Raw genomic sequence first — 15,022 nt, 5'->3', positions numbered from 1 at the left:
TGAGAGTGAGAGGGAGAGGGAAGATGGCAAGAGGGATTCATAGAATAAGAAGAAGGAGGAGAAGAAATTAAAATGGATAAAGTGTTGTTTCAAACAAACAGTCTGACAAGCTGAAATGGTGCTGAAGAAAAAGCGGATGAGGATTAACCCGGACAAACCTTTGGCACGGTGGTCCTCCTCCTTTGGACATTTGCCACCATCCCACCACTTCCTCTTGAGGATCTCCAAGCGATTGTCCTCCTGCAGCTTGAGGATGGCCAGGTCAAACTCATCACGGTACACTGACCCTGGAGGGAAGAGAGGGGCAAAACTCAACTGTACACTGCAAAACAACTTATTTCAACCTGCATTCTGCCACACCTTACCGTCTGACAAAAACACAGTGGCAACACACTCATTTTGTGACATTTTTCTTATTGAAAGAAAATAGAGATGTACTGTGGTAAAAGTGAAATGATGTCACTCTATTAGAAAACTTTATTTCAACAAAAAATAAGACTTCAAATATAAGATTGAAAGGGTTTTGCTGTGTTCTACAGGTTATATAACAAGGCGCTGCGTAATTCCGCTGACGACCTGGTCTTCCTGCTTGGTGATTTTAACAGATGCGGTGTCTCCATACTCTTGCCAAATCTTGAACAAAATGTAACATGTCCGACGAGACTGAACAAAACTCTGGACCTATGCCTTGGTAATCTGGACGGCGCTTATGTGCCCAGGTCACCTCTAGGACTGTCATGTTATCCACCTCTTACCAACGGACTGCCGCTTACCAAAGAGGGCTAAACCTGCTGTCCAGCATATTCAGGCCTGGACAATAACTCAGTGGAAGAGCTGAGGGGCTGCTTTGAGGCTCCTGAGTGGGACTTATTTATCAAAGACCAGGAACAATTATGAACCACTAAATTACACTATTATTAGCCAGGTGAACTTTTGTGTAGACTGTAATTAAAACAAAGGATGTCAGAATTTACCTCAACAATAAACCATGGGTTAACAAGGAACTGAAACATCACCTAAATCTGAAGAAAAAAGCCTTTCTGCAGGGTCACTCTCAAAAGAAGAAAGAGCTAAATAAGGAGATAGGACAAATGATCAAAAAAGACAAACTATAAGGACAAGGTTGAGGAGAAATGGAGAACTGGCAATGCAAGCGATGCTGGGAGGGGACTGAACAAAATGATGGGCAGGCAGCAGAAACCAGCCCCTCAATGTGAAGATCCCCTTGGTTTCTCAGACAATCTGAACTCATTTTCCAGATATGATAAATAGGACTTCAGTAACAAGTGTGAGGCTGTCTGCACTGAAATGATCCCATGCCCTGTGATCCTTCAGGAGAGAGATATCATCTCTGTGTTACAAAGGGTTAACCTCCACAAGGCACCAGGCCCAGATAGACTCAAGGGGAAGGTCCTAAAGGAATGTGCTGCCCAACTGGGACCTATTTTCACCCAACTGTTACAAATATTCCTCAACTCTAGCTTTGTCCCCCATGCCTGGAAAACAGCGACCATCATCCCTGTACCAAAAACATCTCATGCCAAATCTCTTAATGACTTCAGACCCATCGCTCTCACACCTCTACTTAGCAAATGTATGGAGTGTCTAATATGTAAAGAACTCTCATCCCAAACATCTGAGTTTATGGACCCCATGCAATTTGCCTACAGAGCTCATCAAGGTGTTAAAGATGCCACACACACACTCTCTCAGATATAGTTCAATGTCATCTAGACAAAGATGACACTCATGTCCGCATTCTTTTTATGGATTTCACCTCTGCTTTTAATACAGTCCAGCCCTGTGACCTGAATGTCAGCAGCAGTTTGGTTCTTTGGGTCAGTGAATTCCTGAGAGATCGACCGTAGCGTGTCTACATCAACAACACCTTTTCTGACTGTTTTGTCCTGAATACAGGTGTCCCTCAGGGATGTATACTATTGCCCCCTGCTGTTCTCAATATACACAAATAAAGTGCAGTGTAACAGCAGTGACTTCTTCCTTATTACGTATGTGGATGACATGGCCCTGGTTGCCTGCCAGCAGGATATGAACAGCACCTCCTACTGCCAGTACATCAACTGCCTCGACTCCTGGTTTGACAACAGCTTTTTTGACCTTAATGTCACCAAAAGCAGGGAGCTGTGTCTAGGAGGCAATAGGAGAGCAGGCAGTGCAGGTCCTACTTAAAAACCAATCAGTATGAAGGGCCATGGGCCAGTATGAAGCTCTACCCCTGCTCTTCATTCCCCCTTCTCAGCATCAACATAAATTATACAGTGTATTTAAGCAAAACCATCAGCTTTTGTCCTCTGGTGCCTTCATTTCACACTGAACTTCATTTCCCCTCTGCTTCTCCACTTCTCCGTCTGTCTCAGCCACTGATATCCATCAGGTCTCCAACGTGTGTGAGACCTCTAAAAGCTAAATTCTCATTCAGCTTCTTACTATGAGTCATGGGGTCCTACATGAACACTATTTTTTTTTTGCCAATGTTTGAAAAGTTTGGGTGATTTCACGAGACAATTTCTGTATTATTCTTTTGTCTGTGCTCCTCTTACTGATTTGGAGCACATGGGCAGGTCCTACTTAAAAACCAATCAGTATGAAGGGCCAGGAAGTGGAGCAGGTCACCCACTTCAAATATCTGGGACCAGTAATAGACAATAAACTCACCTTTCAGGACAATGTCGACTACATCTACAAGAAAGCAAGACAGCGCTTTGCTTTCTCAGGAAACTAAGGAGCTTTAACACCAGCCAGCACACTTTGTTCATGGTTTACAAATAACTAACTGAGAGTGTTCTCACATTTAACATTGTCTCATGGTATGGAAACCTCTCAGTAAAACAAAAGAAAAAAACTGACTCAGGTCATCAATCAGGCCAAAAAATCAATGGAGTCAAACAACTACAACCCCAGGACTTATTTTCTCAATCCATAACCAAAAAGGCAATCCAGATCTACAATGACCCCATCCGTCCTCTCCACTCAGCATTTCAGTTGCTGCCATCAGGCCGCAGACTGAAAATTGCAATGGCCAGGAAGAACGATTACAAGAAATCCTTTATTCCATCAGCTGTGACCATCCTCAACAACAGCCTGTTTAAATAGGCCCCTTGGAACTTGCCTGCTCCCCCACCCCACCACCCACATACTATTATTATTGTTATACTTATGAGGCTGCTCTCATTCTGCAACCTACCCAATCATTTCTTTTAATGTAGCTATTTATTGTTAAGTACTGCTGTGTAATATACATAGCTGTGATGGTTATGACGGATTTACTCAAATGCCAGTGGAAGAACAATCCAATCATCACTGTTATCATTGCCACTTAGTCACTTTAAGACTTTATCCTACCGTTAATGTATAATTATTGTGTGTTGTTGTCTCATATGCCTGTGCCAAAGACGTATTTCCATTTCATGTAAATTTAACGGACAGTAAAGTAGTCTGAATCTGAACCTACATCGCAGTATGCGGTATGGAACATCATTCACTAAAGAGTGGGTTTATCTATCCCTTATACATCAAAGGAATTGAAATTAATCTTGTTTACTTTAAGATGTGTTTTTTCCCCCGTCTGTAGTTTGACTCAACCTGAGATCAAAGTGTAAGTAAACCTTGTGTTTATACTCTCAGAGCAGCGAGTGAGACGTACGGCAACAGCTCCACATTCAACAGGAACAATATTTCAAATTCCCTTTCTCTCGACCTCCCTTCTCACATCACAGCATGGAAACAGCCGCTCTATTAAAGTCTGGCAGTAAGTCTCTCTTTTAGTTTCTCACTTTTTGCATCATTTTCCGCCATGATAGCAGCTAATGGTTTGGCTTTGCTGAGGCTTTACTTTTCAATTTAGCTCTACCCCTGCTCTTCATTCCCCCTTCTCAGCATCAACATAAATTATACAGTGTATTTAAGCAAAACCATCAGCTTTTGTCCTCTGGTGCCTTCATTTCACACTGAACTTCATTTCCCCTCTGCTTCTCCACTTCTCCGTCTGTCTCAGCCACTGATATCCATCAGGTCTCCAACGTGTGTGAGACCTCTAAAAGCTAAATTCTCATTCAGCTTTTTACTATGAGTCATGGGGTCCTACATGAACACTATTTTTTTTTTGCCAATGTTTGAAAAGTTTGGGTGATTTCATGAGACAATTTCTGTATTATTCTTTTGTCTGTGCTCCTCTTACTGATTTGGAGCACATGGGTCACATACTTCAATGCACTAGTCAGGACTTAGCAAATTTTAATCAAATATGATTACAGTTGTAATCATATTACAACTGCAATCATCGTACCAGGTCACTGTCACCATATCTGACTGACACAGAACCACACAAGCCTGTTGAAGCAGATTAGCTGAGTTTTAAACTGTCATAAATAATACCTAGAGATGTTTTTTTTTCTTCTTTAAACTGGCATTAACTGTTCTGAACACAACACTGATATATCGTCATCTTTTAAGTTGATTTGGCAAACTAAGTTGCTTATTTACACATCAAACACTTCACTGCAGTGTCTCCGTCCACCTGGTGAATGTAAGTCCAATATTCATTCTCTTTTTAACCTCTGTTTTTGGTCTCTATCATCTCCTGAGGGAAATATCTGTCTCTTTAGCTGCTAAATGCTCCACTATAGGGCTGCAACTAACAATTATTTTGATTATTGATTAATCAGTTAATTATTTCTTGATTTATTGATTAGTTGTTTGGTCTATAAAATATCAAAAAAATGTGAAAAATGTCGATAATTTCTTGTTTTGTCCCAACCAACAGCCCATAACCCAAAGATATTCAGTTTACGATCATAGAAGACTAAATAAACCTGAAAAAAATTCACATTTAAGAAGCTGGAACAAGAGAATTTAGGTGTTTTTTCCCTTAAAATATGACTCAAAACAGTTATTATGTATAATTTTAATTATAATTCATTTTCTGTTGATCAAGTAATTGATTAAGTGACTAATCATTGCAGCTTTACTTTACTATGTTTACCAACTAGTTGCTAACTGTGTTTGCTGTTTGGTGCTGAGCAGGTGGTGTACAGTGGGGTTTTAGGGCTTTTTCTCTGAAAACAGCTGCCTGCGGCCGAAAACAATGCCATGAGAGCAGTGACAATGAACCAAAACAGTTATGTTGCAGATGGACAGCTAAACAATGTGCTGAAACTCACTAAAAAGTTCTACAAAGCTGAGGGGAGATGCAGAGTGGGATGATAATTCTTTGTAGGTTCAAGTGACATTACATATTGTCATTTCATACATTGTTATTATTAAAAATATCAATTATAGCTGCTTTAAACTTTGACTGTTATATTTAATGTTTGGAGAACCATTTTAAGGAGTTTTAAGCCCTCTTTTCTCTTTCCCTTAATCCTAATACTTTCCTGCCCAACTCTCCACCCATTATTCTCCACTCACCCAGTGGCATGCCGATGCCGTAGCCCTTGGTGTCTAGCAGTCCTCCGATCTGCGTCAGGTTGCAGTTCCTCTGGCGGTAGTACTCGTTCATGGTGCTCTCCAGCAAGTAGGCATAGTTTGAGTTGAGGACACGGGCGATCCCCTCCTCAGTACTTTTCACAAAGACACTGGGCTGCTTTGAGTGCATGAAGTTCCACATACGCTGGTAGGTCTGGTAGCGAGAGTTCTGCAGAGCAGCGAGACAAGATACAATCAGGACAAACAGACACAGTCCAATATGGGAGACATTAAAAGTCTGTCAGTTGCAGATACATTTTCCACTTCTGCAGGGGTGGAGATTAATTTTCATTTGTTTTTATTTGTCATTTTCTTCACTGATGCATTTATTCAGACTCTCTGATTCTGTGGAAGGAGTACTGCAGTTAAATGTGAATCTTTTTTTTAGTTTGCACACCTTTTTCCATTTGAGAAGCTTTGAGAGCAGAATTTTCACACATCCCCACCTGTCCTCTACTTCCTCTTGGCATGCCTTCACTAACATTATTCAAGGTCCGGTGGATGTAAAAGCATCAAGGAAGACAAGGCTAACATCTCTCTTTCCTTGCTTTTCATCCCTCACTGTCTTTTTGTCCTGTAATACACTCTTTCTCTGTTTCTTGTTTTTCACTCTCTCTCTCTGAGGTCAAATCTTAAGAGGATGAAAGCGGATAGTGTGTGCCTCTCTCAGGGACTCGGACAGTGCCCCATCTCCCTGAGGAGAAGAATATTGAATTGTTTGTGGCAAAGAATAGACAGGAAACAGATAAAACCTGTGGTTAGAGGAGGAAGACAGGAAGGACAGGAAGGTTATGAGGAGGATAACATCACTGGTGGCCCATCGATCACAGAGGGCTCTGAGGTGAGTGCGTGTGAGTGCCTTTGATTTAAGAGTATAAACAATCTACCATATGCAATGATGTGTATAACCCCTGACCTGGAAGAAAGTCATTGTGGATCCTCCATGCATGGTGCCGTATTCAATTGCCGTCTGATCTGCCAGGTCATCTACTGACTCTATCGGCACCTCCATCCTCTGAACTGTTAGGAAGGCGGCCAGGTTGGCAGTGTAGGATGAGATGATGATTAATGTAAAGGCCCACCTGTGGAGGACAAGAATATATGTATTCACCTATAAAAGTTATGTAAATGTGCAGGAAAGTGTATGAAGATAGATTGTCTGGGGGAAAGTGTAGGAGGATTAAAATAACTGCACACCTGAGAGGAGAAGAAACTGCACGATTTACTGTGGATGACGGGGTGGATGGATGAAAGGGTGGGTGTGCATGGATGAAGGTGACAATGCTCAGTTTGGATGAAAGAAAGTAAACTTCATACTGTAAAGAATAAAGGCAGACATACGCAGACGATGTCTCACATATGCACATGCACAAATTTCATCACGTTCTCATACTGAACCAGACGAATAAATGAAAAGATGAAGCACAGGGTCCAAAAATACCACTGAGAGCAGATCATAGATGAAATGCCATGATGGAGCAATTAAAACGGAGTCAAATGGGTGTGTGCATGTGTGTTTGTTGGAGAGCATTGTGTGTCTGTGTAGGTAATACTAACCACACTCCACTGACGCAACGTGTGGACAGAGCTCTGGGAGCAATGGTGGATCCTTGCTGCATGAAGCCTCCAACAGGGAACCAGAAACTGTTGCCGAGTGAGTACTGGTTGATCAGCAGGTTACAGCGTCCTTTTAAACAGGGGTGGGGGTTGTACCACTCATACGGTGTCAATCTGGGGAGTGCAAGACAATGGGGTTAGACAACAGAGGGAAGAGAAGGAGGGGTACATCCAACAGGAGTGGGAATGAGAGTCGGATAAAGTACTCTGACGAGAGCTAAACTCAAGAGACGGGGAGCAAACGAAAGGGAGTGAAAGACGAGGAGCAAAACAAGTCTAACAGTTAACTGAGCACAAAGTCACCTTCCCCGGTTCTCTCGAGAGACTACAAACCTGCTTTCCATTCCCCATGTGCCGCCTACTTAAACCCTGGGAGTGAACAAGTGTGATTGGTATGTTAAAATATTGCCCTATGAAGCAAAAGTAATGTGACAACTTATGTGCTGTATTGAGACAGCAGTGATTTCTCTGTCTTAAAACTAGGGTATAATTTCCTTCTGATCTGCCAAAATTAATAGCAACTGACAAAGAAAAGAAAGTAAGTAGAGTTTAAGGGTAGTAGAGGTAAAGAAATTTAACGCACTGCTCACTTAGATTGCAGAGGGAATATTTTGTTTTAATCAAAATTCAGCAAAAAAAGGCAAAATCTTCATAACTGAACAAATCACATCTCTCTTCTTCAATAGATATAGTTCATATGGCAGTAATGTAATGCAGGGCTTAGAACATCTCTTTAGAAAGGTAATACCTGACTGAGCAATCATGTTTATTTGATTCCAGCAGGTGTTACATAAGATGTATAATTTGCATTTTTGATTAAGTTTCTTCATAATTTACAGTGCTATGTGATAATGCTTCTTGTTGTATAAGCAATAATGATTTGAACAGCAGTTATGCCAGTTTCCTGCCTGGCCAGCAGGTGTCACTGTGACGCTGGAGACCCACCATTGGGAGGAGAACATCTCTTTCACTATGATGTGGAAGATCAACAAGAAAGATTGAAGAAAGTAGACAACAGACACCTGTTTCCTTCTTGAAAAAAAAGCCCACCACACCTTTTTGTGTTTTTACTGTGTACTCTAACCCTTTAATTGTCTCTCAGTTCATTTCTCTCACTCTAAAAAGTGTATTTTACTGGTGAGCTCTCTACCTGGCCACCAGAAAGAGGACACAGCTGACAGCCAAGTAGGCCAGAAGCATGAAGAGCCAGACTCCAGGGGAGAAGGGATCCAAGAAGGAAAAGTAGCCCGGCCTCCGTCCCTGGAACACACAAACACACACAGTATGGACTTAAAATAATTAAAGCCTGCTCAGACCAAGAAAACATTTGATCCCATGTTCACATCACATAAGTCGACCTAACAAGGGATTCTGTTGAAGGAGGGGGTGAGAGGTTAAATACTTACTCGTAAAGGTGAAGAACTAATTAGCATGTGAGAAAACATCTGAGTTTCTAACATCACCCCCATACAGTGAGTGCCAAGATTAATTAAAAAGAAATGTTGAATTTCAGTGTTGATTCCTTTGCCCCAGGCCCAGTTTGGTCTGCGTTAACCAACATTTACTGCCGCCTGTGTAATTTGGGAAAGATAAAAAAAGGTGACTGGGACAGTAAATAATGGGATTTTGATGTGATAAGCACAGATTTCCCTGTCGCAAACTGATAGCACTATAATTATATGAATATCATTTGCATGTAAACATTCAGATCAACATTGTACGAAAGCACAAACTCAGTCTCCCATGAACTGTCAACAGAGTGTCACAGGGCTGGATATTGACACAACATCACAGATAAGAGGTTTTATTCCCTGGATTCAAGCACTGAAAAAAGGAAAAATATATGAATTAACTGAGAACTATTTCCTGTTAATTGGTCTATAGTGTGCTTTTACACGAAATTACATTAGATAAATCATACCATAAAGAACAATTAGAGGTCAAAATTATTAAAAGAGATAAAGACAACAGTCACCATTTGTGCTTGCCGCAAGGTTGCATGCAGCAGAGAGAGAAAGGTCAAATAATCAACTAAACCATTACAGCTACATTAAACAGAAATTCATTTCTGTGACCTATAGTTGACTTGCTATATGACTGGGAGCGTGCAGTGTCCCAGCTGGGAGAAAAAAACGGAGAGAGATTAATAGCTTTGGCTTGGACAGAAAGGCTAGCTGTGCAGAAGAAGCTATGGGCTGTTGCTTATATGTTTGGATTGGTAACCAGTGGTAGAGGAGATAAAGTGGCTAAAATACGGGTGGCAGCTAGTAGACCAGTGGGAATATAGGGGCTAATTCCTAATGTTTCATTATCCAGCACCAACAGCCATTGTCCTCTAAATGAAACCAATTACTGGTGAAGCAGTGCTAAGTAACAGAGTGATTGTGTGTGCTTATTTATGTGTGTGTGTGTGTGTGTGTGTGTGTGTATTTTTGAATGCTCGTATTTCCTATGCGCATGTATAGCCCGGTTGACCGAACATTAGCAGAGGAATATTAGCCATTTATACACGTATGCAAGTCCACCATCTGTTAATGACTATGAAATGGAGATGGTTGTCAGGGCCAGCAGGAAAGTTAAATGGTGGTGATCAAACAACCAACTGTCCAAGTGTTGTTATGAGAGGGATGCACTCAAACATGTTGAAATTCCTTATCTTCCATTTCTGTGTCAACAGGCAGCTCTGTGGTACCCACCTGAACAAACCCAAATCACTTTTATGCAAAAATACTCAATTAGGTACTCTTGGGGGACATCACGCATGCCAAAACACTGCAGTAATACATTTCTGAGGCCTTCGAAAATTAAATTTGCTGCAAGAGGGTGAGATTATTTTGGTGGGCATTTGTTATGATAAACGAACCCCCATTTAGACTTGTGCATAGATGAAAAATCATTAATGTGCCTGTAATCACTTGCATACTCTATTAGCCTGACTGAGTAAAATAGGAGTCGTGCAGGAAGCAGGAGAGCAGAGTGAGATTCAATATAATTTTTAGCAAGATTCAAATCAGCCTGCCAGTCTTAATGTCTGTCAGTCTATCTATAGAGTGTAATGCTGACGATAATGATGATAGCCGTCTGAAAATAGAACAGTGGAGTGGTGAAACACACAATGGCCATCTCAGATGTAGAGGGTTATTTGTAAAGTGAGAATCGCTGCCAAGCTGCCTCTTGTTGGCGCTGGCATTACTGGGGTAACAGCAGTATGTGCTGACATGAGTCTTCCTGTTTGCTGGTCCAGTTTGGCGCATGCTGAACCAGCGTTTTGTTAACTGCTTGCCCCGCTTGTCCACATCTTAAGTTCTCACCAAGGTGCTATTACTAAGATGAAGAGAGCTGCAGAGACGTGGGACTTACATGCCAACAGATGGCAAAGAAGTGAAGGTGCAGGAGAGCAGATCAGAAATAGAGACAGAGAGAAAATGTAGGATGAGACATTAGAGTCGTGCTGGTGAGAAATCTCGACTCTTGCTGGTGCTATAATATGTGTGCATTAAGATTCAGAGACAAAGTTATATTTTCAGGAGTTGGATGGGAAATTATCCATGGTGACGCTGCAGCAGACACACTAATGAGCACACAGAGATTCAGATAGGTTAAATGGGAACAGCATAAGATGTATTAAAAATCTGTGTGCACACTTCCATTTTCTCTGAGAACTTTTTTCCCTCATTTTCCAAACATTTTATAAACTGTGTCCTCAAAGGAACAGGCTTACTGAATCTCCATTTAATGATAATCTTGTGATGACAAAGTTGTGGTGCCATAGTGTAATGTTTTTAAAGCTGTCTAATCATTTATATATATATACATATTAAAAATGGATCAAATGACTAGCACCAAAGGCTGACAGAAAAAAATTTACCAACTAGCTGGTGAACACATTGAAACATTTAGGAGCTTGAGAAGTTGGTGGAGAGCAAAACAAAGCTAAAAGGAGAGTGAATATTAGATTTAGAATTGTCGGGCGGACACAAACACGATTCCGAATGAAGGCTAATGTTGCTCTGCATCTGCTAGATGTGTAAATTGTTTGGTAACATGTTAGTCATAAAGGTGATAATGTCAGTTTTCTATTTACAGCTCATTGTGCTGTCTTCAAGTATCCAGTAAGTGCAGCATTGAAACCTTGTTTGAGTGGAAGTGACCCATAGGACAGGATGACTGCCTCGTTTCCTGTGATGTGAGGAAATGAAAGAGCAGTGCATCTGTCCTTCACAGTGGCTTAGTTCTGATTCATTGCTGTAATTGAAGGTTCAGTGTCACTGCTGTTAGTATAGTTATTCATTTTTTTATTTACATTTTTAATTACAAAAATAAAAAGACCAAATACAAGCAACAGTGCCAGCCAGTGGTTACAGACAAAAATCAAAAAGAAATAAATATACTTGTGCAGCTATTAATAACTTATGTATGCAAATATTGAATGTACAATTGAGTGGCTCTTAGTCCATACAGCATGGTCGAGGATTATTATTTAAACAGTGAGCTTGTATTGGTGGTCTGTTCTCACTTCATTTTAGAAGCAAGACAGACAGTGTCAGTAGCGGTGTGTTTGTGTGTGTGTGTGCTTGTGTTTCAAAGCTTGTCAGCAGCTGTCTGCGCTGTCAGTCATCCACAGCAGGGCAGATAAAGTGCATGCTTGGGCCACCCAGTGCACGGTGAGCACCCGTGCTGAACAGGAGGCAGCAGGTAGTTGACTTCTGGCAGGGGGAAAACACAGCAAGCAAGCATGGCTAATCTGGCAGTTACCCTTTAATGGGTGATGTACATTTGTAGGAGATGGGAGACTCCAAATTGCACTCATGACAAAACGACTTAACAATGCAGTAGTGCTGATTTGCGTGATATAATAATAGTTTAGCTTGATGCAGGAGTTAGATAAACAGATTTAAGAGTAGAACAAATATCCACTCTCCACTCATCAGCATTTGCTGCCGTGTTTGTATTATGTTTATTAGTGGCAGGGGAATCATTTTACAGAGATTTATTGTCATGTTAAGGTGATAAGAGGGTGTAAGACGAATCATAGGACGGAAGAGAATGCAGACATGGCACAGGGGGTGAGACATCCTTTATGACCTGTTTTTATGAGTATATCTCAACAAATAGAATAGCGAGGAATTGCTGGCTATAATGGTAGTCCCTTCTTCCTCTCTACATGCAGACAAAGAGATGTACCTTGCATTGCCCTTGTTCTCTCCCAACTTCACACTGTGCGCCCCCCACCCTCCCACCTGTCTCTCTCCAGGGATTGCCTGCATGCCAGGACGGTGGCTGAAGGAGTTGGTGAGGTTATCCAGTCAAGGATTTCACCTAGTCATCCTGCCTCTTGGTATTCATACCACACTGTTGCCCCCTGAGGCTGCCTGCCTGAATACTGACTCACTGAAGGAGACTTCCCATTGTCATTTCAACTCTCACTCTCTCCTGCTCGCCTCCCTGCTCTCATTTCTCCATCTTCTCTCCACCCCCTTCTGCTTCTCTTTCTACCTATTTCTTGCTCGTTCTCTTTTATGTCGTCTTTCTCCCTCTCCCTCCACTCTGTCTCCCCACCGTCTGTCTTTGATAGCGTGTGCATTACTAATTGTGTCAGAGCACATGCTGTCAGCTGTTACGTGTGTCGCGATGGCTGCAGGAGCAATCTGTGGAGAGCAGTTGATTTGGCTGAGGTTACAGGGTCACATTCACAACAACATCCTGCTGCCTCTTGGGATCTCCAGGTGGTCTGGCTTTAAGTCTGTGTGTATTGAGTACACATGCGACTGTATGTGCACTTGTGGGAAACTATGTTGCTGTGTGCATCTATATGTGCAGGGCTGCATGTGTTTGTGACTGTGTAGTTTTGTCTGAAGACGTGTGTGGCCACAGAGTCAATAAAGCTCCATATGCCACACTCTACCCCTTAGGGAAGCTGCTGAATCTGACACGGCTTCTACACACCCCTAATTAACTCCTATGTCTAATTAAGAACCGCTTGCTCTTTCTTTTACGCACACACATACACCGTGCTTTGTCATACTGAGGGAAATGCTGAAATGATGGAATTGGCACAGATATAAAGTACCGCAGAGTGTTGGGCTCTTGGGTTACAGTGTGTGGCTTTGTGTTGTACAGATGATGAATGTTATGGGATGGAAAGTTTTTATGAGAAGAGCTTGACAGTCGCTCAAGGTTACGTCGGAGTTCATAACTCTGATGCCCAATTCAGGCCAGAAGTGACACATATTATACCGGCTGCTGAGGTCTGCTGTGTGTTGGCATAAAAGATGTCATTTGTGTGTACAAATCAAATGTGTATAGTTTATACGGCCTCGGATGATATTACAGTATGTGTCAAAGGGCTTTATATAACATATAATATAACATATAATATACCATACAACATCACTGTACAAGGTACTAGTAACAACAAATCCTTAACTAGCTGCAAAAAAGTTGTTAAGGTGAAGGTGAAGCTTGCATTTTCCAGACAAGCTGCAAGCTGCCTGAAATTTGCTCCTTTATTTTTCATTTTCATGTTGTGTTCCAGAAATCACCCAGCAGAACAGTGGAGTTAAGTTAACAGTAATCCCTGCAGAGAATCAGTTCTTTGTGCAAGGTAAAACACTGATACACAATCATGTGGCAGGTAATTAAGAGTTCTGATTTGCTGCTGTTCTGAGTACTCAGACAGTTGGAGGAAAAGCTCTGGTGGAGGTTCAGTCCAGTGTCATAAATGTCATAGCCATCAAAGATAGAAAATAATGACAAGAGAAAATGAGTATTTGTATGTGTGAGACAGACATATATATAATGTATTCATACTGACAGAGAAGAGAAATGGAGATTAAATAGCCAATAGTCTGAGGGTAATTAATACCCAACAGGCACCTTTATTTTATTGCATTCACCATTCTTATTGATCTGATTGAAATTTTCATTTAAAGTTTAAAATAAGCAGCAAACCCCCTTGTAGAAATCACTGTGTCTTAGATCAATAGTCAGTGGATTAGAACTAAACAAGTGCAGTCACAGAAATTCAAAAATCGAATTTCAGAGCCATGCTGAGGGACCGCTCTGAGTCAGATCTGAGAAAATGCCAAAGGGCAATCGGAGAGTAAAGAGAGCATGAGGAAATGAAGGTGGGAGAGAGAGAGACAAGGAGAAGGGACATCTGTCTTCACTCAACCCATTATCTTTTACCTTTCTCTTTTCTTTCTATCTTTTCAAACACTTTATACACCAGCGCATCTTAGTAATAACTGCCTTCTTTGTTTCTCTCTTAATGACCTCTTACTCAGGATGAGGGCGTCAACTGGGTTGAGTCTGTGCTGATCCAACTCTGTGACTCGTTGTGCCAGTCCTGAGGGATGTCAGCTCCATATAACCTCCTCATGCTGCCATCTGCATGCCTGCCTCCCACTTCAGAGGTGATACACTACCCAGCAGCCCATTTAACACTGCACCTGCTGCAAGCATCGATTGATTCTCTCCAACTATTGGTGCTCAATTGAGCCCCTTATTGCTACACCTATTAGCGCCGTGCACCAACTGGGTATGGGTGAGCAAGCGGGAGGTGTACAAGAAGGCAGGAGCAAGAGGGAATGTGAGTAAATGCCCCTCTGGGATACTACACTAATGTTAACTCGTGCACGTGCCAAAGCACATCAGTGGGGACTGTGGCTGCGTTATACTGGGCCCTGCTGTGTCACCTCGCGTTTTGGGGAGGGACTGATGATTAATGGGCCACTGGCTTATTTCCACCAGCACTGCTGTTGTTTCACTGTTTCTTGCTTGGGCTTGCTCTCTGCGGGGCATGGAGGCCATTACTTGTGTGAATAAGACGGCCAAACCCAATCAGAGGGCAAACAGAAAACAACCATGAAAGTGCTACATTCATCAGGAAGTTCACATTGTAAAACACACCATCTGGTGC

General features: G+C 41.8%; 1 protein-coding gene across 1 annotated transcript in view; it reads right to left on the bottom strand.

The window, feature by feature from the left end:
* The window catches only part of grik4 (glutamate receptor, ionotropic, kainate 4), a 305,728-nt gene that overhangs the window by 6,860 nt on the left and 283,846 nt on the right, over positions 1-15,022 (bottom strand). Inside the window, exons 16-20 of the mRNA XM_044354238.1 lie at positions 8,252-8,361; positions 7,042-7,215; positions 6,401-6,566; positions 5,428-5,653; positions 159-287 (exon numbers count right to left, since the gene is read on the bottom strand). Coding sequence (XP_044210173.1) covers positions 159-287; positions 5,428-5,653; positions 6,401-6,566; positions 7,042-7,215; positions 8,252-8,361 — 805 coding nt within the window. The remainder of the gene's footprint in view (positions 1-158; positions 288-5,427; positions 5,654-6,400; positions 6,567-7,041; positions 7,216-8,251; positions 8,362-15,022) is intronic.

The sequence above is a fragment of the Thunnus albacares genome, chromosome 6 (assembly GCF_914725855.1).
Source record: "Thunnus albacares chromosome 6, fThuAlb1.1, whole genome shotgun sequence".
NCBI classification, from domain to species: domain Eukaryota; kingdom Metazoa; phylum Chordata; class Actinopteri; order Scombriformes; family Scombridae; genus Thunnus; species Thunnus albacares.
The sequence above is the reverse complement of the archived record's forward strand: the minus strand, read 5'-3'. Positions and strand labels throughout refer to the sequence as shown.